At 43.0% G+C, this 24,161-nt stretch overlaps 1 protein-coding gene across 1 annotated transcript in view; it reads right to left on the bottom strand.

The window, feature by feature from the left end:
* Window positions 1–24,161, bottom strand: part of PLEKHG7 (pleckstrin homology and RhoGEF domain containing G7) — an 82,582-nt gene that overhangs the window by 8,112 nt on the left and 50,309 nt on the right. The window contains 4 exon segments of the mRNA XM_067698710.1: window positions 396–475; window positions 6,083–6,176; window positions 6,534–6,649; window positions 8,196–8,370. Coding sequence (XP_067554811.1) covers window positions 396–475; window positions 6,083–6,176; window positions 6,534–6,649; window positions 8,196–8,370 — 465 coding nt within the window.

The following is a 24,161-nucleotide window of genomic DNA, read 5'->3' as shown; positions in this document are numbered from 1 at the left end:
GTTTAGAGAGGCCCCCTGCTCTGGCAGCTTTTGTTGTGATTGTCAATTTGGATGAGGAAAAGGCGGATATGGACAAAAGTATCTTAATTTTATTTGCTGAGGCAGGTCAGGCATAAAGTCCTGTGGCTTCTGGGACTCGCCTCGAAAGTATACAGACTAAGTCATTCTAAAAATATACACACCCTTTGACATCCTTAAGAAATGGGACTTGCTTTTGTTACTGTCTTCAGTCCAGCACTCTACGATGGAAAAAGCCAGTATTTTAAAATGCCTCCATTTTTTAGAGGGTAAAGTCCGATCTGATGTATAAGAAACTTTTCTCTTTTTAACTCAACTTATTCAGAAATATTTCTAAACTCATTTAGCAGAATTATTTAGAGACAACAGCATTTTACCTTTTTGTTGCGCTTAGTTTTCGTAACTAAGAGGAAATCATCAAAGAGAAACAGATAAACATCTAGGAATCTTGTGCTTTCTGAGGAAAGAAAGAAGATGAAATTGGGGCTGGAAAGAGTAAGCAGAGTTTTTTTTTTCTCTTTCTTTTTAAATCAAAGAATCCCTTAGAAAACAACACAGGCCGGGGATCAGGGCACACGAGGCTTGCAGCTCAGGGGGCTACAATCACGTGGGTCAGAAAACTGCATTATGGTTGAACTGATTTCTCCCCAAGGCAGGGACTTGATGTGAGCCCACCCTTCCAACTTTAAAGACATTGTATTTGTGAGGCATTTCATGTGGATCTAAGGTTACCTGGATGATATCTGTCGTGGTTTCAGCTAAGCCTAGGACACATCTATTGACTAACAGAACTCCAGCATTTTGGCCTCTTGACTCATCTGTGTGGTCATTGGCAAAGGTATACATTACCAGAAAAAAAGGCACTTTGTCATAGCTGTGGACTGAATTGCATCTCCCCCAAATTCTATGTGGAAGCCCTACCCCCTCCCCACTGTGTATTTGGAATAAGGAAATAATTAAGATTAAATGAAAGCTTAAGGGAGGACCCCTGATCTGACAGGGTGAATGTCATCCCCAGAGCATGCTCTCTCCCTCTCTCTCTCTCTGCCACGTGCGGACACTGAGAAAGCTGGAAAGAAAGCTTTCACCAGAAACTGAATCAGCTGGCAACTCGACTTGAACTTCCAGCCTCCAGAACTGTGAGAAATAAATGTCTGTTGTTTAAGCCACCCAGTCTGTGATATTTTGTTATGGCAGCCCTAGCTGATTAAGACAGTCACTAAAACAATTTGTTTCTTAAGTTTTACAATGTGTCTATACAAGCGTTAAATAATCTTCATGAAGCTTTATATTTAAAAATATATTTCTGATATCACTTTTGATAATAACTGAAGGCAAACAGGCTTTTCTACTTTTCCCTAAGAAGGGGATACTCGTAGAAGAGAAATAAAATATTAGAATGAGATATCCCCCTCTCAATTTAACTCTACCCCTTAGAAATTAGAAAAAGAAATGGTTAGTGAAGTCAGAAAGAGAAAAACAAATATCGTATATTAACGCATATATGTGGAACCTAGGAAAACGGTACAGATGAACCAGTTTGCAGGACAGAAACTGAGACACAGATGTAGAGAACAAACGTACGGTCACCAAGGGGGGAAAGTGGCAGGGCGCTGGTGGTAGTGGTTGGATGAATTGGGAGATTGGGATTGACATATATACACTAATATGTATAAAATTGATAACTAATAAGAACCTGCTGTATAAAATAATAAATAAAATTTTAAAATTAAAAAAATAAAATTAAAATTTTTTAAATTAAAAATTTAATTTTTAATTTAAAATTAATCTGACAAAGGTTACCCTTTCTAAAAGTTCCCAAAATAGTAATTTATATTAGCATACCAGAAAAAAAAAGAAATGGTTAAATTTAAATGATTTTAGAGGAACAGGCAGTCCTTGAGGGGGATGTGACAGGCACTTAAAGTACAAGAAAAATCAGTAAATATTTTTTATTATTCTAGTTTATTTATATTTTTCTAGAAGTTCTTTCTCATATACATTTACCTGTGGAAACAAGACGTCTAAGGTTAAATTAATAAATAAAATATCTGGGATTCATTTTTAGTCTAAGTTTAGAGGAAAGATACTTTCTGTATTTACATAGAAGAGAAATTAGATATTTTATTCAATCTTGAATTGTCCTTGAATAGTTTTTTTTTAAGGTTTTCCATCACTACTAGAAACTCCTTTTTGCAAACTGGGCTGCAGCAAAGACTGCTGGTTGTCCCTTAAAAACCATTCTTCCCTTCTTTTGTAGTAATAACATTTCCAAGTTTTAGTGGGTAGACGCTCACTGTGAATAAATACTACATCTCCCAGCTTTCCTTGTAGCTAAATATGACCAAGTGACTAAATTCTGACCAATGGAATATGAGCTAGAACGTAGGCACACTGGTGACTCATCTTGGGGCCACAGAAGAAAGCAGTCTCTAGGATGGCAGAGCAAAAGGACATAAGAAACCCAGATCCCTTGTGGCTTCACGGAGTAAAGCTGTCATATAGCTCAGAATTTTACATGCGAGATAAATAAACCGGTCTGTCTCCAAGAGCTGGCTTAATATCCTAACTAACACATAGGGTGAGGAATGGGGCTAGACCTTTAAGACCTGTTAAATACTGCTTTCCTCACCCTCTGCCACTCCTATCTGATTAGGTGAATGATCATTGTCAAAATGAAATAGCTTTGTTTTCTCCTTCTAACTTCAAGTATTTTAACAAACAGGTATGAGCATCTTCTATGTCCTAGACTTCATTCTAGGAAATGATGATTATTTTAGCTACCGTTTATTAAGGCCCTCGTTTTCCACCAAGCAGTCAACAAATACTGAGCACCTCCTATGCATCGATGATTAAGACAAAATCTCTCCTTCAAAGAGCTTTAATTATAGTGAGAGCAGATACATAATAAACAGAAACAAGATTTAAGATAAATTCAAGAACTGATAGTGCTAAAGTAAATATGGGATTATGAAAAAGGACGACTAAGGAGGAAGACTGTAGGCATAAAGTTAGAGTATTCACATTTATTATCCCAGGAGTTTCAAGCTATGTGCCACACAACCAGATCTGAGACTTACAAACGTGTGCAGTTCTAACTCGATTAGGTCTTTATTTTTTCTCAAAGAGTCTGGCCTGTGGGGTTTTCATCACACTGCTAGAGAACAGAGCAGCGTCACTGACTTATTCTAGTTCTGCAGCAGCTTGAACAACGTGTGTTCTCTAGGTGCTACAGCTGCTGTGCCATCCTATTTGTCTGAACGTTACCTCTTTTTCTATTTAGAAATACCAGTCTGTGGGGAGTAATGCATTTGTGAAGGGCGTGCTGGCATGAATTCCAGTGGGAAGCTGGTTATGCTCCAGAAGTTACAAAAACTTGGACCTTCTGGGAATGAGAAAATGCACTTAATTTCAACACTACAGTTTTTAAGGCTAGAAGAAATTTGAAACATATTAAGCGGTAGATACCATCGTCATGGTTATCACTATCACCATCATCATCATCAACATTTACAGAAGAGATTAAGAGAATTTAAACAATTTCCCCAAAGCCCACAGTTGGGGCTAGACCCCCTAATTCTTGGTCCAATGCTTTTTCCATTCAAAATGATGTCCTGTTTCTTTTAACACTGTTACCCCCACCGACACCATATCTCTATGCCAACTCCGAGCCAAAGTCCCAGTGACTTTAAACTTGATTTGACACTACTATAGGACACACCCCTCTCTGATGAAATCTGACTAACAGCATGTGCTGTCAGACAGGAGCCTGGTGTTAGTAATGGTTACGTAGGTCATCCCCATTCTACCACATCTGACTCTACAAGAAACTTTTCCTGAAAAGTTGGGTTGAACCATAACGACTCCTTCTTAGGCCAGTCTCCCACCCATGCTTCCATGACAAGTACCCCCATCCCACTTGGTATGTGAATACACATCTGACACGGCTTTTCACCAAGAGATTTTTCATGGTCATGTTCATCCAGCCTCTACATGGCCTCCCATCACGTCCACACCTGAACGCTAAAACGGACTCCCTGACCCACTCCCTCCGCCACCCTCAGGGTCATCTACCAACCTTTCAGGTAGATAGATAAGCACACTTGAAGGCCTTCGACTCATTTCCTCTTCATTTTATCAATCATAAAGCTCTCCTATTTTTGCCTTTGAAATAGCTCTCACATTTATCCTTTTTGATCCACGCCCATTTCTAGCATTTTAGGATAGGCTGGTGGGTCTCACAGTTGGGAATTTGGTAGATAGAGGGAAGAGGGGAAATAAAATCTCTGATGATTCCAGGTGGAGGCCAGTTTTGCAGGGACAGGCACAGGATTGTACACAGAACTGTGTCTTGCTTCATGACTTTTGGTTTTGGTTGGATCTGACTTTGTCACAACGATATAATTAGTTTTGAAATTGTAAAAGAAAGGGTAAGATTGTTATCTTTCCAAACGAAAGTGGGAGGGGAGTGGTCTACAGGTGGAGAATGGTTGAGAAACACAGGCCCAGGCTCTTCCCACCCCATCCTGCGTCACTGTGACGCTCTCAGGCTGGCCTCTCTGCTTTGGTCTCCTCTTCTAGCCATTTTGGGCATTGCTTCCCATAGCTCTTTCTCCAGCACCCTTTTAAGCCTCTCATGTCCCCGAGCGCTCAGTGGCTTCCTGTTGCCTGCAGTGTCCTGGCTGGGTCCCTCTGGCTTTCAGGGCAGTGGCTATGGTTCTGGAAGCCTGCTAGGGTGAGGCAGCCTGGCCTGGGTCTGGATGCTGCCATTAGCTTGCCAAGGGACCCTGAACATGACAGACAACCTCCCCGAGTCTCCCCTGTGACATGGGATGAAATGTAACTTCTCTGCATAAGTCACTGGAAGGAAAACACGCATGAAAAAGCCCTTGGATGTAAAAAGCTGGGCATGTCTATCTTTCGAGTTGGCAGTTGCCTGCGGGGGTTATGTCCCAAGCTGACATCTGGCGCTATCCCTAAAAGAGAGCAGGTTCTCAACAGGTGTGTACTGAATAAGGAATTACTGCCTGGCACCCCCCAAAAGATCTCAGGCAACCTCACATCCCACAGGGCTTCACACACTGCAGGTGCTCAATCAAGATTTTGTGAAGAAATGAATCAATGAATGAATGCAAATCTCATTTCAGTCGGGTAGCCCTTTCTGATAATATTTACTGAGCCCTGACTCTCTCTCTGCCAATGGTTCTTTCAAGTGCTTATACATCCATTAGCTCATTTAATCCTCACACCAAAGAGGGGACACTGCAGCATGGGGGGATTGCTGTTAAGTGGCCCCAGGTTACACAGGCAGCAAAGGCTGAGCTGGGAAGGGAAGCTGGCAGGCAGCCTCGGGGATCTCCCTCCTAACCACCCTGCCGTGAGCCTATTCTCTCAAGTGGCTTCTGCCTCCAAGCCTTTTCTCTTGCTGTGCTTTTCATCCGGGATGTCCTCCCTCCTGTCCTTTCACTGAACTACACCCTTCTATCCCCCCGAAGCCCGCCTCCAGTCCCATGGACCACATGAAGCCTTTCCTGGGTACTCCAGCATCAGACTCTCTTCTGGACTTAGACTGCAGGTCTGCTCATTATGGCAGCGCTTCCCAACTAGAGGGAAAGGATTATCCAGAATAGTGACTTTTCTATCCTCCAGTGGTACCTACACAATGCAACATGTGTTACATAATAGGTTCTCAGTCAACACTGAGAGTATGATTGCCCAGCTCACTGGAGGAGTAAAATGAGGGTGGTAACAGCTGACATTGAGTGGTTACTATATTCCAGACCTTGAGCTAAGCTCTTCACATATGTTACTTCACTTTAACATCCAGCTTATAAGACAGGTATCGTTATCCTATTTTACAGAGAGAAAACGGAGGGCGTGTGGCTAGTTACGTCGTGGTTTGATCAAGCTGGAGTCTGTGTGACTCCATAGGAGCTCTCTGATTCACATCTTCCATTGCCTTGGCCATACGGAAATACAATTCTTGCCACCCTTCAATAAGCAACAGTTGGACAAGTCACAAGGTAGCAAAGATGTTGGGTTTGTAAAGGAAGCAGTTATTTACCTGCAAGAGTTAATTTTCCTTCATAGAGAAGGTGTCTGTTGGTTGCTGACAGGATGTTTTCTGCCATGTGTTCTTTAAAAACGTGTTTCAGGCACTGGCAAAACAAGGGAGGAAATCAAAGAGATGTTGTTAGTGATTGGAGGACAGCATATTCTAGAAGCTGGGGCAATGTACTCTGCCTAGAAAGTTCCTGACATTTGGAAATGCCAGTAAATGCACATGGGAATGGGAAAGAATGGGAAAGAATGGGAAAAATGCTAAGAAGGACCAGTTCAGGAATGGCATGAGGAGGTCAGCCTCCCCACACACAATGTCATGTGGATGAAGGCTTTACTTCTTGCTAGATTTTTAATTCTAGTGGGCAGCTGGGGACTTTGTAAGACTAGTATACTTCCACTTGAATGCCAAACGTTTAGAAAGGGACATAGGTTCTAATTGATCCTTTCTGTACCTCTGGAATGAAAAACCTTTTCTCTCTATCCCAAAGTGGAGGCCACACTATAATCTCCTGTAGATGTCTGCATTTTTGAAAACTGTCAAGCCACTTCACTTTTCCTTCAAGATCCCCTGAAAGACAAGACACATCCAGTATCTGTTTAAATGCATGAGGCATTACAGCATAAAATTTAACCAAGATCCGCAGGAATCATTTAGAGATATTGACCGCCCCTGGAGCCAAACCATATCTTAGGTTCATTTAACATATTTCTTGCTGTTTAAATGCCTTAGAAAAACTCACTAATTTGAAATCAGCCTCTTGCAGAGAAAAATGAAGCTGAACTAATTTAACTCAGTAAGTTGGAAATGTATTGTGCATTTTTATTTCAATAATACTAACAGTTCCCTTAGTAGCTTTCTCATATTCCCTACATCACACAGCTTGTGATTACAGGAAGGAAAAAAAAATCAGACTAACAAGGACAAACATATCCTTTTGTCTTAATCATAAAACATATATTCACTTTATGGTAAGGTTGATTATTTCTTTTGGTAAGAACTCATTTTCTCTTTGAAGGTCTATATTAATTTTCCAATGTTTTTTAATAACATATTGCTATTGAGGTTTTGAAATGATTTTTGAAAACATGGAGGGCAAGTCGTAGACCCACAGAATCACATGGTTAGGGAATCCTTGAGAATTCTCCATCTCTAAGCTTTAAAGGAAGGCCACAGGGATCTCTTTCCCCAACAATGAGAATTCATTTTATTGAGAAATTCCTAGAAGAGATGTTATCTCCCTCACAAACTTACCAAAATGAGTAATAATCTGCAAAATTACTTTAAAAGTTTAAAAAAGTCTGTCTTTAACTAAATTTTTTGTCTTAATCACTTGATAAGCTGAATTCTAGTTCCTTGGGTTATTTTAGAATTGCAACAAAAAATTTTTAAAAAGGAAAGAAACTCCTAAGTGAATGGTCATTTTATTTTTAAACATGCAAAAGAAAAAGAAATATGTCATTTCTGTACAGCTGATAATCATCATTTTGAATTGTTCCCTTTTGATGCTCCCCAGGAAATCTTGGTTTATGGACATATACCACGAACTTCTTTATTTGAATTTGATTATACAGAGCTACCCAAATAAACTTAAGTCATCACAGGGCTTTCTCTTTTCCTATTCCCAAATTTCGGGTCTAAAGATTGCAGTTGGCATTATATTTAGATTGGCCCTAGACTTCAGTGACCTAAAAAAAATGACGGATGGTAATTTATTCTCCGGAAAGGCTTCCCATGCTGTTTACTCCCATTTGCTTTGTGTGTGGGTTCAGTATGGATGTTAAAAACAAAGTGGCTTCATCATCTGGGAAGTAGAACTTTTCCTGCCTGAACTCACATCTGAAAGCCTTGGAGACGGGGCCACGTCCTGCGTGAACTTGGAGTTAAGAGTTCTCATAGGGTTCGCCAGGATGTGACTGGAGCCCATTGTTTTGAGCGTGTTTGATTTACAATGCAAACTCGAACTGGAATCCACATTTCGGAAAGCCATGACCTCAAGGCAATGGAATTACCTCCTAGGATGGAAGCCCAAATGGTTCCCAGGAGCCAGAGGGTCCCCCAACTCTTTGATTAAAGCTGACACTGGAGCTCTGGGTCACTCATCTCAGGGACTTACAGATTGACTTTTCCACCTTTTCCTTGATGGAGTAGATCATGATTTTCTCCGTAGAGTCTGTACTCCTTTTCCAGATGCTCTTCAGCAACAAGGGGTATCGAGTCAGCCTGTGTAGTGGGGCCACTAGGAGCTCAGGTAGGTGAAGGCATCTGCACTGTTCATTGTCCTCACACCACTGGGGAAGGCAAAAGCAGGTGGATCAGAACATCACTTCTCCTGTCAAGACACTGAGAAGTCCGGACACAAGAAACCCTTAGAGATTTCACTCAGTAATGACATGACACACCTGTGAGCTTGCTAGGAAAATTTATAAGCCATGGACTAGACTTTGCTTTTGAAAATTCCATATTAAATTGTCTTAGCAAGCATCTATCTACCAGTACTAAATTCAGGGTCTGAAATGGGTTTTTTCAATGTGCTTAAGAAGTATTATTGAATATTACTGACTGAAACATTGCTGCTTTCCAATTAAAGAAATGAAAGAATCTTCCTTCAGATATCTTGCCTTCCCAGCAATGGTGATGAAGGACGAGGTCATCAGCACCACCTATAACACCACCCCCTCAATCCTCCTAAATGGGGAAACTAATGTCAAGATTTGAATGCACAGGAAAAGTTTGAATTTGGTTAAATCCCCTAGAAATTGCATACTCCATCAGTGACCGTGTAAGATGTATTAATACACATATTTCAGGCTTGTTTACCCTTGTCACTGAAGAGTTTGGTTTTGCCCCTTGCCTTCTCCTTTTCCCTGGCCCTTGGGGGAGATTTCTGGTTTTGCCAACTGCTCCCACTCTTGCTGCAATGCAGTTAGGAGAACTGAGAGTTAACACTACACAGGTAGACAGGAAAAGGAAGGATTTTTGCTTCGTGGGTCAGTTCCTTGACTCCTTTGCTGGAGGGAATCAGGATAATGAAGAGAAAATGAAAATAGAAGTTGAGGACGCTAAATTGTTCTACATGATACAGAAAAGAGAGGAGAGGGAAAAAGACGTAGACAATTGTCAATAGGGAGAGTTTGTTCAAAGAGGCAGTTGCCAGGAGTACACACAATGGGGAATACATGAAAGGAAACTTTAGTAAGTATTGCTATGGGTGATACATTGGATCTCCATAAACGGTATTTTGAGAAATGCAAGCAACATGAGAATAGCTCCTCCATTTGTTTCATCTGCTGGACTGTTTCTTTGAATGTGACACCGTTTGAACCTGAGGGGTCCCAGCCTTTGTGCAGGTGACACATGACGCCTGAAGCCAGGTCTGTGGCTACTGCACACACAGGTACATCAAGAAGTATTATTAAGAGTGTGTTCACTTCCTCTTCTCTCCTCCCACCTGCTCACACCATTCTGGTCCTGAGTTCAGCTCTAAATGGATCCTGCTCTCACACTAAATATTTTTCTTGCTGCGGGCTCTTGCCTCTTCCCTCTTTCATGCTCACTTCAGGCCCAGGTTAAGTCCTGACCCTCATGACCCAGACCCTCAAGACCAACCTCAGGTAGGTCAAGGTACAGTCGGTTCTACTATCTGTAGGTTCTGCATTCTGAAATTCAACGAACTGTGAACTGAAAATATTTGGGGAAAAAAATTCCAGAAAGTTCCAAAAAGCCTGAATTTGCGGCACAGCAGCAACCATTTACGTAGCATTTCCACTGTATTTACAATATTTACATAGAACTTACCTTGTGTTAGGTATTATGAGTAATCTAGAGATGATTTAAAGTATACGGGAGGATGTGTATTGGTCATATGCAAATACTATACCATCTTATATACGGGACTTGAGCATCCTCGGACTTTGGTATCTGTTGGGGTTCTGGAACCAATACCCTGTGGATACAAAGGGACGACTGTGCACTGCGGAAGGCTCCCTCTGCTTTCCCAAAGATATCGTCATACATCTTTATGCCCAGGTGTCAGCCCTTGCATTTCAGAGAGGTCGGTACAATTGGCTCAAACCTCCAACAAGTCCAAAACTCTCTTAGATATTTATAAAGAGATATTCCAATGGCTTCTTCTGGCCCCTGGGCTCCTGTTTGTACACATTCTGTTTCTTCGCTGAACAGCATGGGCCAAATGCCACACTTAGCCCTTTGGTAGGTTTCCTGTGTCGGTTTCCACTGTAAACCCATTCATGCCAAACATTTTATGAGTGTATGTGTTTATTTTACTGAAGATTTCAGATCATGGGTAGGGCTCACAGCCCACAGTCACCACCCACCACCCCATTTTGCTGGCTCCATTCTCTTCTTTGAAAGGAGAGAGCTCTCTCTCTCTCTTTCCTCTCCAACTTTCCCCTTTTTCTCTCCTAGCCTCGTGCTTTGCAATTTGTCCTGGTCTTTCATAGCCTGACCATGTCCCTGGAGGGTCGTACCCTCCTACACTAGCAGCTTTATCACATTTCTTTTAAAAACATCCGGGACTCTTCCTTACAGGAGTTCTGCCGGGAGTGATCTTTCCCACCTCCCCACCTACAGATGCCAGGTCAGAAAGGTGCATGGAGGATGGAGCTCTAGGGGCCAGGCTTCAAGGCGGAGGGACCAGCCCCCTGTCTCTGCACCTCAGATTCTTCTTTAAAATGGGGGACGGCACTAGATGACTTCCCCTCAACCAGCTCAAAATGGCAGTGATTCTCATTGGGGTTGGAAGGGATGAAGGGAGCAGGGACTGCAGACGTGGAAAGGCTGGAAGTGGGGAGGAGTGGAAAGAGGAGGTGTGGAGAGGCTGTAGTCTGTGGCCTTAGTGGCTGATTTCCATGCTGAGTCACTAGCAGCAGCATTCCAGCACTACCTGCTGGTCCTTGTGGGAGGCTGGGGAGTTCCAGTAACTGATTTCTCAGCAGCAGTTAGGGATTCCCTCAAAACACACAACCCTGAGCCAGTGCTCCAAATTTCCATGTTGTAGGGAACAGCTCTGGCTGCCAGTACCCACCGGTGTTCAGGGTAAATATAAAAACACCTAATCCCCCCCACATATCAATCAGAAAAGAAACACCAGTGGTAAATAATTCAGACAAAGATCCAGGCAGAGATACTGGAAGCTTTTAGTGTTTTGGAAGGTCTCAGAAGAGCAAAAAAAAAGATATTTGATGATTCTAAAAGTAAAACTATAGGTTTTTTTTTCATCTCTCTATTGGCTTTACTTTTCAGAAACATTAGGGAAAGAAAAAAAATTCTCTGTCATGAGAGATTGGACATAAAAGTCCTTTTCATGGATGGGTCTAGATCAATGGACTCTGCGTCAGTTTTATAATAAATAAATTTATAGGTGGAAGATCAAGATGGCGGAATAGAAGGACATGGAGCTCAATGACGCCCACAAATACATCAAAAATACATCTATAAGTGGAACAACTCTCACAGAACACCTACTGAATGCTGGCAGAAGACCTCATACAGCCAACACTGCAAGAAAGATCACCGTGTAACCAGGTAGGACAAAAGAAAAGAAAAAGAAAGCAGGATGGGACCTGAACCCCTGGGAGGGAGCTGTGAAAGAGGAAAGGCTCCCTCACCCTGGGAACACCCTTCACTGGCTGGGAGATCAGCTGGGACAGAAAGGGAGCTTCAGAGGCTCAGAGGAGAGTGCGGCAACCAGCTTACAGCTGGCAGGAGAGAGAGACACCAGCACACCTGGTCCTGGCCACCTTGCTGCACTCCCCAGCCCAAGACATGTGTCTCCTGGTATGAGTGGAGGCTGGGTGCTGAAACTTGGGCTTCAGTGGACAGAGCTGGGGAGAGGACTGGGGGTGGCTCTGTGGAGAAGCTGGAGGGGCTGGAGTGTGGCCTGGGCTGCAACTGGGGCTGTGTGCAGGATGAAGCCTGGGTCCACCAAAGCAGCCCCACTGTTAACAAGCCCTTGAAGGGAGGAGTGGGGCCCCGCCGGAGCAGCCTCACCTGCACAGGGCTCGAAGTGGGCAGGGCTCCGCCTCTACGAATTCTGTGCCAATGGATCGGCGCTGGTGGCCTTGTGAGCACAGCACCTGAGGGACATCCAGCCTGACTGCCTGCATTCCCGTGGCTGAGGAGGACCTGAGGGCAGTGCCAGCAATGGTGTACGTTCTGAGCACGCACAATGGGTGACAGATGACACCACAGATCGCACTTGCCGGTGGACAGCTCCTGAGGAGGAATACTCAGTGACTCCCAGTGGGAGTGCTCCAGTACTGCCTACCTCACACCACAGCTCAGAAACAGACATGGGGGCTTCCACCCCAACAACTGGGAAGCAGACCCTGTCCCAACAAGGCTGTGACAAGCACAGAGCAAAGAGGAGGCCCCACTCAACTTCCAGCGCAGGCTCTGGTCACCACAGAAACAATAAGACCCCCTATCAGGGGGATAACAACCAGCATACATGGAGGAAAGACATGGCAGGCATGCATACTAACAACAGCCCTTGCACCAAAAATGAGAGACTCGCATAGACTACAAAGGGAGGCTTCCACGTAAAAACAGCCCTTCAAGACCACAGTAGATAACTGTTTCTCCTAAATAAATGGAGTCAAAGAAATATAAGCAAAACAAAGAAGCAGAGGAGAGTCATTGACAGGAAGACACTGGATCTCACCAAAAAAGATACCCCACATCCAAAGAAAGGAGAAGCCACAATGAGGTGGTAGGAGGGGCACAATCACAATGAAATCAAATCCCATAACTGCTGGGTGGGTGACTCACAAACTGGAGAACACTTATACCACAGAAGTCCACCCACTGGAGTGAAGGTTCTGAGCCCCACGTCAGGCTTCCCAACCAGGGGGTCCAGCAATGGGAGGAGGAATTCCTAGAGAATCAGACTTTGAAGGCTAGCAGGATTTGATTGCAAGATTTGGACAGGACTGGGGGAAACAGAGACTCCACGCTTGGAGGGCACACACAAAGTAGTGTGCGCACTGGGACCCAGGGGAAGGAGCAGTGACCCCACAGGAGACTGAACCAGACCTACCTGCTAGTGTTGGAGGGTCTCCTGCAGAGGCGGGGGGTGGCTGTGGCTCACCGTGAGGATAAGGACACTGGCAGCAGAAGTTCTGGGAAGTACTCCTTGGCGCGAGACTTCCCAGAGTCTGCCATCAGCCCCACCAGAGAGCCCAGGTAGGCTCCAGTGTTGGGTCACCTCAGGCCAACAACCAACAGGGAGGGTACCCAGCCCCACCCATCAGCAGTCAAACGGATTAAAGTTTTACTGAGCTCTGCCCACCAGAGCAACAGTCAGCTCTACCTACCACCAGTCCCTCCCATCAGGAAACTTACACAAGCCTCTTAGATAGCCTCATCCACCAGAGGGCAGACAGCAGAAGCAAGAAGAACTACAATCCTGCAGCCTGGGGAACAAAAACCACATACACAGAAAGACAAGGTGAAAAGGCAGAGGGCTATGTATCAGAGGAAGGAACAAGATAAAACCCCAGAAAAACAACTAAATGAAGTGGAGATAGGCAACCTTCCAGAAAAAGAATTCAGAATAATGATAATGAAGATTATCCAGGACCCTGGAAAAAGACTGGAGGCAAAGACTGAGAAGATGCAGGAAATGTTTAACAAAGACCTAGAAGAATTAAAGAACAAACAAACAAATGAACAATACAATAAGTGACATGAAAATACACTAGAAGGAATCAATAGCAGAATAACTGAGGCAGAGGAACGGATAAGTGATCTGGAAGATAGAATGGTGGAATTCACTGCCACAGAACAGAATAAAGAGAAAAGAATGAAAAGAAATGAAGACAGCCTAAGAGACCTCTGCAACAAAATTAAACACAACAACATTCGCATTATAGGGGTCCCAGAAGGAGAAGAGAGAGAGAAAGGACCCAAGAAAATATCTGAAGAGATTATAGTTGAAAACTTCCCTAATATAGGAAAGGAAATAGCCACCAAAGTCCAGGAAGCACAGAGTCCCATACAGGACAAACCCAAGGAGAAACATGCCAAGACACACAGTAAACAAATTGGCAAAAATTAAAGACAAAGAAAAATTACTGAAAGCAGCAAGAGAAAAACGACAAATAACATACAAGGGAACTCCCATAAGGTCAACAGCTGATTTCTCAGCAGAAACTCTACAAGCCAGAAGGGAGTGGCAGGACATATTTAAAGTGATGAAAGGGAAGAACCTAAAGCCAAGATTACTCTACCCAGCAAGGATCTCATTCAGATTTGATGGAGAAATCAAAAGCTTTACAGACAAGCAAAAGCTAAGACAGTTCAGCTCCACCAAACCAGCTCTACAACAAATGCTAAAGGAACTTCTCTAAGTGGGAAACACAATAGAAGAAAAGGACCTACAAAAACAAACCCAAAACGACTAAGAAAATGGTAATATGCACATACATACTGATAATTACCTTAAACGTGAATGGATAAATGCTCCAACCAAAAGACACAGGCTCACTGAATGGATACAAAAAGAAGACCCATCTATATGCTGTCTACAAGAGACCCACTTCCGACCTAGGGACACATACAGACTGAAAGTAAGGGGATGGAAAAAGATATTCCATGCAAATGGAAATGAAAAGAAAGCTGGAGTAGCAATACTCATGTCAGATAAAATAGACTTTAAAATAAAGAATGATACAAGAGACAAGGAAGGACACTACATAATGATCAAGGAATCCATCCAAAAAGAAGATATAACAATTACAAATATACATGCACCGAACATAGGAGCACTTCAATACATAAGGCAACTGCTAACAGCTATAAAAGAGGAAATCGACAGTAACACAAGAATAGTGGGGAACTTGAACACCTCAGTTACACCAATGGACAGATCATACAAACATAAAATTAATAAGGAAACACAAGCTTTAAATGACACTATACACCAAATAGATTAAATGATATATATGGACACTGCATCCCAAAACAGCATATTACACTTTCTTCTCAAGTGCACACAGAACATTCTCCAGGATAGATCACATCTTGTGTCACAAATCAAGCCTCAGGAAATTTAAGAAAACTGAAATGATATCAAGCATCTTTTCTGACCACAACACTGTGAGATTAGAAATCAATTACAGGGGGAAAAAAATGTAAAAAACACAAACACATGAAGGCTAAACAATACATTACTAAATAACCAAGAGATCATTGAAGAAATCAAAGAGGAAATCAAAAAATACCTAGAGACAAATGACAATGAAAACACGATGATCCAAAACCTATGGGATGCAGTAAAAGCAGTTCTAAGAGGGAAGTTTATAGCAATACAATCCTATCTCAAGAAACAATAAACATCTCAAATAAACAACCTAACCTTACACCTAAAGGAACTAGAGAAAGAATAACAAACAAAACCCAAAGTTAGTAGAAGGAAAGAAATCATAAAGATCAGAGCAGAAATAAATGAAATAGAAACAAAGAAGACAGTAGCAAAGATCAATAAAACTAAAAGCGGGTTCTTTGAGAAGATAAACAAAATTGATAAACCATTAGACAGACTCATCAAAAAAAAAGAGGGAGGGCTTCCCTGGTGGCGCAGTGGTTGAGAGTCCGCCTGCCATGCAAGGGACACGGGTTCGTGCCCCAGTCTGGGAAGATCCCACATGCAGTGGAGTGGCTGGGCCCGTGAGCCATGGCCGCTGAGCCTGCGTGTCCAGAGCCTGTGCTCCGCAACGGGAGAGGCCGCAACAGTGAGAGGCCCTTGTACCGCAAAAAAATAAAAAATAAAAAATAAAAAGAGGGAGAGGACTCAAATCAATAAAATTAGAAATGAGAGGGAGAGGAGCTTCAAGATGGCAGAAGAGTAAGATGTGGACATCACCTTCCTCCCCACAAGTACATCAGAAATACATCTACATGTGGAACAACTCCTACAGAACACCTACTGAATGCTGGCAGAAGACCTCAGACCTCCCAAAAAGCAACAAACTTCCCAAGTACCTGGGTAGGGCAAAAGAAAAAGAAAACACAGAGACAAAAGAATAGGGATGGGACCTGCACCAGTGGGAGGGAGCTGTGAAGGAGGAAAGGTTTCCACACACTAGGAAGCCCCTTTGCAGGCAGAGACTGCAGGTGGCAGAGGGGGGAAGCTTTGGAGCCACGGAGGAAAGTGAAGCTACAGGGGTGCGGAGGGCAAAGCGCAGAGATTCCCACACAGCGGATCAGTACCGACCAGCACTCACCAGCCCGAGAGGCTTGTCTGCTCACCTGTCAGGACGGGTGGGGGCTGGGAGCTGAGGCTCGGGCTTCGGAGGTCAGATCCCAGGGACAGGACTGGGATTGGCTGTGTGAACACAGCCTGAAGGGGGCTACTGTGCCACAGCTAGACGGGAGGGAATCCAGGAAAAAGTCTGGACCTGCCTAAGAGGCAAGAGACGATTGTTTCTGGGGGCGCAAGGAGAGGGGATTCAGAGCACCACCTAATGGAGCTCCAGAGATGGGCGCAAGCCACGGCTAACAGCACAGACACCAGAGACAGGCGGGAAATGCTAAGGCTGCTGCTGCAGCCACCAAGAAGCCTGTGTGCAAGCACAGGTCAGAAGCCACACTTCCCCTCCCAGGAGCCTGTGCAGCCTGCCGCTGCCAGGGTCCCGTGATCCAGGGACAACTTCCCCGGGAGAACACACGGCACGCCTCACACTGGTGCAATGTTATGTTGGCCTCTGCTGCCGCAGGCTCGCCCCACACACTGTACCCCTCCCTCCCCCCTGCCTGAGTGAGCTAGAGCCCCCAAATCAGCTGCTCCCTTAACCCCGTCCTGTTTGAGAGAAGAACAGACACCCTCAGGCGACCTACACACAGAGGAGGGGCCAAATCCAAAGCTGAACCCCAGGAGCTGTGCGAACAAAGAAGAGAAAGGGAAATTTCTCCCAGCAGCCTCAGGAGCAGCAGATTAAATCTCCACAGTCAACTTGATGTACCCTGCATCTGTGCAATACCTGAATAGAAAATGAATCATCCCAAATTGAGGAGGGAGCAACGATATATACATTTTTTCCCCTTTTTGTGAGTGTGTATGTGTATGCTTCTATGTGTGATTTTTGTCTGTATAGCTTTGCTTTAACCATTTGTCCTAGGGTCGTGTCTGTATGTTTTTTTTGTTATTTTTTGCTTTTGTTTTCTCTTAGTATAGTTTTTAGTGCTTGTTATCATTGGTGGATTTGTTTTGGTTGCTCTCTTCTTTCTTTCTTTTTACTACTGAAAAAAAATTTTTTTAATAATTATTATTTATTTTAATAACTATTTTACTTTATTTTATTTTCTTCTTTCTTTCTTTGTTTTTTCTACCTTTTTTTCTGAGCCGTGTGGAGGACAGGCTCTTGGTGCTCCAGCCAGGCGTCAGGGCTGTGCCTCTGAGGTGGGAGAGCCAACTTCAGGACCCTGGTCCACAAGAGACCTCCCAGCTTCATGTAATATCAAATGGCAAAAATCTCCCAGAGATCTCCATCTCAAGACCCAGCTCCACTCAATGACCAGCAAGCTACAGTGCTGGACACCCTATGCCAAACAACTAGCAAGACAGGAACACAACCCTACCCATTAGCAGAGAGGCTGCCTAAAATCATAATAAGGCCACAAACACCCCAAAACACAACCCCAGACATGGACCTGCCCACCAGAAAGACAAGATCCAGCCTCATCCATCAGAACACAGGCACTAGTCCACTACACCAGGAAGCCAACACAACCTACTGAACCAACCTTAGACACTGGGGGCAGACACTAAAAATAAGGGGAACTACAAACCTGCAGCCTGAGAAAAGGAGACCTCAAACACAGTAAGTTAAGCAAAATGAGAAAACAGAGAAACACACAGCAGAGGAAGCAGCAAGGTAAAAATGCACCACATGTAACAAATGAAGAGGAAATAGGCAGTCTACCTGAAAAAGAATTCAGAATGATAGTAAAGATGATCCAAAATCTTGGAAATAGAATGGAGAAAATACAAGAAATGTTTAACAAGGACCTAGAAGAAATAAAGAGCAAACAAACAGTAATGAACAACACAATAAATGAAATGAAAAATACTCTAGATGGGATCAATAGCAGAATAACTGAGGCAGAAGTACGGATAAGTGACCTGGAAGATAAAATAGTGGAAATATCTACTGCAGAGCAGAATAAAGAAAAAAGAATGAAAAGAATTGAACAGAGTCTCAGAGACCTCTGGTACAACATTAAATGCACCAACATTCGAAGTACAGGGGTTCCAGAAGAAGAAGAGGAAAAGAAAGGAACTGAGAAAATACTTGAAGAGATTATAGTTGAAAACTTCCCTAATATGGGAAAGGAAATAGTTAATCAAGTCCAGGAAGCACAGAGAGTCCCATAAAGGATAAATCTAAGGAGAAACATGCCAAGACACATATTAATGAAACTTTCTAAAATTAAATACAAAGAAAAAATATTACAAGCAGCAAGGGAAAGACAACAAATAACATACAAGGGATTCCCCATAAGGTTAACAGCTGATGTTTCAGCAGAAACTCTGCAAGCCAGAAGGGAGGGGAAGGACATATAAAAAGTGATGAAGGGGAAAAACCACCAACCAAGATTACTCTACCCAGCAAGGATCTCATTCAGATTTGACAGAGAAATTAAAACCTTTACAGACAAGCAAAAGCTAAGAGAATTCAGCACCACCAAACCACATTTAAAACAAATGCTAAAGGAACTTAGCTAGGCAGGAAACACAAGAGAAGGAAAAGACCTACAATAACAAACCTAAAACAATTAAGAAAATGGTAATAGGAACATACATATAGATAACTACTTTAAATGTAAATGAATTAAATGTTCTAACCAAAAGACACAGACTGGCTGAATGAATACAAAAACAAGACCCGTACATATGCTGTCTACAAGAGACCCACTTCAGACCCAGGGACACATACAAACTGAAAGTGAGGGGATGGAAAAAGATATTCAATGCAAATGGAAATCAAAAGAAGGCTGAAGTAGCAATACTCATATTAGACAAAATAGACTTTAAAACAAAGACTATTACAAGAGACAAAGAAAGACATTACATAATGATCAAGGGATCAATCCAAAAAGAAGACGACAATTGTAAATATATATGCACCCAACATAGGAGCACCTCAATACATAAGGTAAATACTAACAGCCATAAAAGGGGAAATCAACAGTAACACAACCATAGTAGGGGACTTGAACACCCACTTTCACCAAGGGACAGATTATCTAAAATGAAAATAAATAAGGAAACATAAGCTTTAAATGATACATTAAAAAAGATGGACTTAATTGATATTTATAGGATATTCCATCCCAAAACAACAGAATACACTTTCTTCTCCAGTGCTCACGGAACATTCTCCAGGATAGATCATATCTTGGGTCACAAATCAAACCTTGGTAAATTTAAGAAAATTGAAATCGCATTAAGTATCTTTTCTGACCACAACACTATGAGACTAGATATCAATTACAGGAAAAATCTGTAAAAAATACGAACACATGGAGGCTAAACAATACACTACTTAATAACCAAGAGATCACTGAAGAAATCAAAGAGGAAATAAAAAAATACCTAGAAACAAATGACAATGAAAACACGACGACCCAAAACTTACGGGATTCAACAACAGCAGTCTAAGAGGGAAGTTTATAGCAATACAATCCTACTTTAAGAAATAAGAAACAGCTAAAATGAACAACCTAACCGTACACCTAAAGCAATAAGAGAAAGAAGAACAAAAACCCCCAAAAGTTAGAAGAAGGAAAGAAATCGTAAAGATCAGATGAGAAATAAATGAAAAAGAAACGAAGGAAACTATAGCAAAGATATTAAAACTAAAAGCTTGTTCAACCATTAGCCAGACTGATCAAGAAAAAAAGGGAGAAGATGCAAATCAATAGAATTAGAAATGAAAACGGAAAAGTAACAATTAACACTGCAGAAGTACAAAGGATCATGAGAGATTACTACAAGCAACTATACGCCAATATAATGGACAACCTGGAAGAAATGGACAAATTCTTAGAAATGCACAACCTGCCAAGACTGAATCAGGAAGAAATAGAAAATATGAACAGACCAATCATAAGCACTGAAATTGAAACTGTGATTAAAAATCTTCCAACAAACAAAAGCCCAGGACCAGATGGCTTCACAGGCGAATTCTACCAAACATTTAGAGAAGAGCTAACACCTATCCTTCTCAAACTCTTCCAACATACAGCAGAAGGAGGAACACTCCCAAACTCATTCTATGAGGCCACCATCACCCTGATAATAAAACCAGACAAAGATGTCACAAAGAAAGAAAACTACAGGCCAATATCACTGATGAACACAGATGTAAAAATCCTCAACAAAATATTAGCAAACAGAATCCAACAGCACATTAAAAGGATCATACACCATGATCAAGTGGGATATATCCCAGGAATGCAAGGATTCTTCAATATACGCACATCAATCAATGTGATAAACCATATTAACAAACTGAAGGAGAAAAACCATATGATCATCTCAATAGATGCAGAAAAAGCTTTTGACAAAATTCAACAACAATTTATGATAAAAATCCTCCAGAAATTAGGCACAGAGGGAACTTTCCTCAACATAATAAAGGCCATATATGACAAACCCACAGACAACATCGTCCTCAATGGTGAAAAACTGAAACCATTTTCACTAAGATCAGGAAGAAGACAAGGTTGCCCACTCTCACCACTATTATTCAACATAGCTTTGGAAGTTTTAGCCACAGCAATCAGAGAAGAAAAAGAAATAAAAGGAATCCAAATCAGAAAAGAAGTAAAGCTGTCATTGTTTGCAGATGACATGATACTACACATAGAGAATCCTAAAGATGCTACCAGAAAACTACTGGACCTAATCAATGAATTTGGTAAAGTAGCAGGATACAAAATTAATGCACAGAAATCTCTGGCATTCCTATACACTAATGATGAAAAATCTTAAAGTAAAATTAAGAAAACACTTCCATTTACCATTGCAACAAAAAGAATAAAGTATGTAGTAATAAACCTACCTAAGGAGAATAAAGCCCTGTATGCAGAAAATTATAAAACACTGATGAAAGAAATTAAAGATGATACAAATAGATGGAGAGATATACCATGTTTTTGGATTGGAAGAATCAACACTGTGAAAATGACTATACTACCCAAAGCAATCTACAGATTCAATGCAATCCCAATCAAACTACCAATGGAAATTTTCACAGAACTAGAACAAAAAATTTCACAATTTGTATGGAAACACAAAAGATCCCGAATAGCCAAAGCAATCTTTAGAAAGATAAATGGAGCTGGAGGAATCAGACTCCCTGACTTCAGACTATCCTACAAAGCTACAGTAATCAAGACAGTATTGTACTGGCACAAAAACAGAAATATAGATCAATGGAACAGGATAGAAAGCCCAGAGATAAACCCACGCACATATGGCCACCTTACCTTTGATAAAGGAGGCAAGAATATACAGTGGAGAAAGACAGCCTCTTCAGTAAGTCGCACAGAGACGAGGGGAAGATGGCAGAAGAGTAAGATGCGGAGATCACCTTCCACCCCACAGATACACCAGAAATACATCTACACGTGGAACAACTCCTACAGAACACCTACTGAACGCTGGCAGAAGACCTCAGACCTCCCAAAAGGCAAGAAACTCCCCACGTACCTGGGTAGGGCAAAAGAAAAAACAGAGACAAAAGAATAGGGACAGTACCTGCACCAGTGGGAGGGAGCTGTGAAGGAGGAAAGGTTTGCACACACTAGGAAGCCCCTTCGCAGACGGAGAATGCGGGGGGTGGGGGGGGGAGCTACGGAGCCGCGGAGGAGAGCACAGCACAGGGGCGCGGAGGACAAAGCGGGGAGATTCCCGCACAGAGGATCGGTGCCGACCGGCACTCACCAGCCCGAGAGGCTTGTCTGCTCACCCGCCGGGGCGGGCGGGGCTGCGAGCTGAGGCTTGGGGTTTGGACGGAGCACAGGGAGAGGACTGGGGTTGGCGGCATGAACACAGCCTGAAGGGGTTAGTGCACCACGGACAGCCGGGAGGGAGTCCAGGAAAAGGTCTGGAGCTGCCGAAAAGGCAAGAGACTTTTTCTCCCCTCTTTGTTTCCTGGTGCGCAAGGAGAGGGGATTAAGAGTGATGCTTTAAGCAGAGCTCCAGAGATGGGCGCGAGACACAGCTAAAAGTGCAGACCCCACAGACGGGCAGGAGACGCTAAGGCTGCTGCTGCCGCCAACAAGAAGCCTGTGTGAGAGCACAGGTCACTATCCACACCCCTCTTCCAGGGAGCCTGTGCAGCCCGCCACAGACAGGTTCCCAGGAACCAGGGACAACTTCCCTGGGAGAACGCATGGCGGGCCTCAGGCTGGTGCAACGTCACGCCGGCCTCTGCCACCACAGGCTCGCCCCGCACTCCGTGCCCCTCCCTCCCCACCCCCCCACCCCCCCACCCCCAGCCTGAGTGAGCCAGAGCCCACGAATCAGCGGCTCCTTTAACCCCGTCCTGTCTGAGCGAAAAACAAGACGCCCTCCGGCGACCTACACGCAGAGGCGGGGCCAAATCCAAAGCTGAGCCCCTGGGTGATGTGAGAACAAAGAAGAGAAAGGGAAATCTCTCCCAGCAGCCTCAAAAGCAGCAGATTAAAGCTCCACAATCAACTTGATGTACCCTGCATCTGTGGAACACATGAATAGACAACGAATCATCCCAAATTGAGGAGGTGGACTTTGAGAGCAAGATTTATGATTTTTTTCCCCTTTTCCTCTTTTAGTCAGGGTGTATGTGTATGCTTCTGTGTCAGACTTTGTATAGCTTTGCTTCCACCATTTGTCCTAGGGTTCTATCCATTCGTTTTTTTCTTAATAATTTTAATTTTAATAACTTTATTTTATTTTACTTTATCTTCCTTCCTTCCTTCCCTCCCTCACTCCCTCCCTCCTTTAGACAACGAATTGTCCCAAATTGAGGAGGTAGACTGCGAGAGCAAGATTTATGATTTTTTCCCCTTTTCCTCTTTTTGTGAGTGTGTATGTGTATGCTTCTGTATGAGATTTTGTCTGTATAGCTTTGCTTCCAACATTTGTCCTAAGGTTCTATCTGTCCGTTTTTTTCTTGTTTTAAATTTTTTTCTTAATAATTTTTTAATTTAATAACTTTATTATATTTTACTTTACTTTATCTTCTTTCTTTCTTTTTTTCCTTCCTTCTCTCCTTCCTTCCTTCCTCCCACCATCCCTCCCTCCCTCCTGCCTTTCTTTCCTTCCTTCTTTCTTTCCTTCTTCCTTCCCTCCTTCCTTCCTTCCTTCCTTTCTTCCTACTTCTACTAATTCTTTTTTTTTTTTTTTTAACTAATTCTTTATCTCTACCTTTTCTCCCTTCTATTCTGAGCCGTGTGGATGAAAGGCTCTTGGTGCTGCAGCCAGGAGTCAGTGCTGTGCTTCTGAGGTGGGAGAGCCAACTTCAGGACACTGGTCCACAAGAGACCTCCCAGCTCCACATAATATCAAACGGCGAAAATCTCCCAGAGATCTCCATCTCAACGCCAGCACCCAGCTTCACTCAATGACCGCAAGCTACAGTGCTGGACACCCTATGCCAAACAACTAGCAAAACAGGAACACAACCCCACCCATTAGGTGAGAGGTTGCCTAAAACCATAATAAGTCCACAGACACCCCAAAACACACCACCAGACGTGGACCTGCCCACCAGAGAGACAAGATCCAGCCTCATCCATCAGAACACAGGCACTAGTCCCCTCCACCAGGAAGCCTACAGAACCCACGGGACCAACCTTAGCCACTGGGGACAGACACTAAAAACAACAGGAACTACGAACCTGCAGCCTGCAAAAAGGAGATCCCAAACACAGTAAGATAGGCAAAATGAAAAGACAGAAAAACACACATCAGATGAAGGAGCAAGATAAAAACCCACCAGACCTAACAAATGAAGAAGAAATAGGCAGTCTACCCGAAAAAGAATTCAGAATAATGATAGTAAGGATG

Source organism: Pseudorca crassidens, chromosome 11, assembly GCF_039906515.1.
Source record: "Pseudorca crassidens isolate mPseCra1 chromosome 11, mPseCra1.hap1, whole genome shotgun sequence".
NCBI lineage: Eukaryota > Metazoa > Chordata > Mammalia > Artiodactyla > Delphinidae > Pseudorca > Pseudorca crassidens.
The sequence above is the reverse complement of the archived record's forward strand: the minus strand, read 5'-3'. Positions and strand labels throughout refer to the sequence as shown.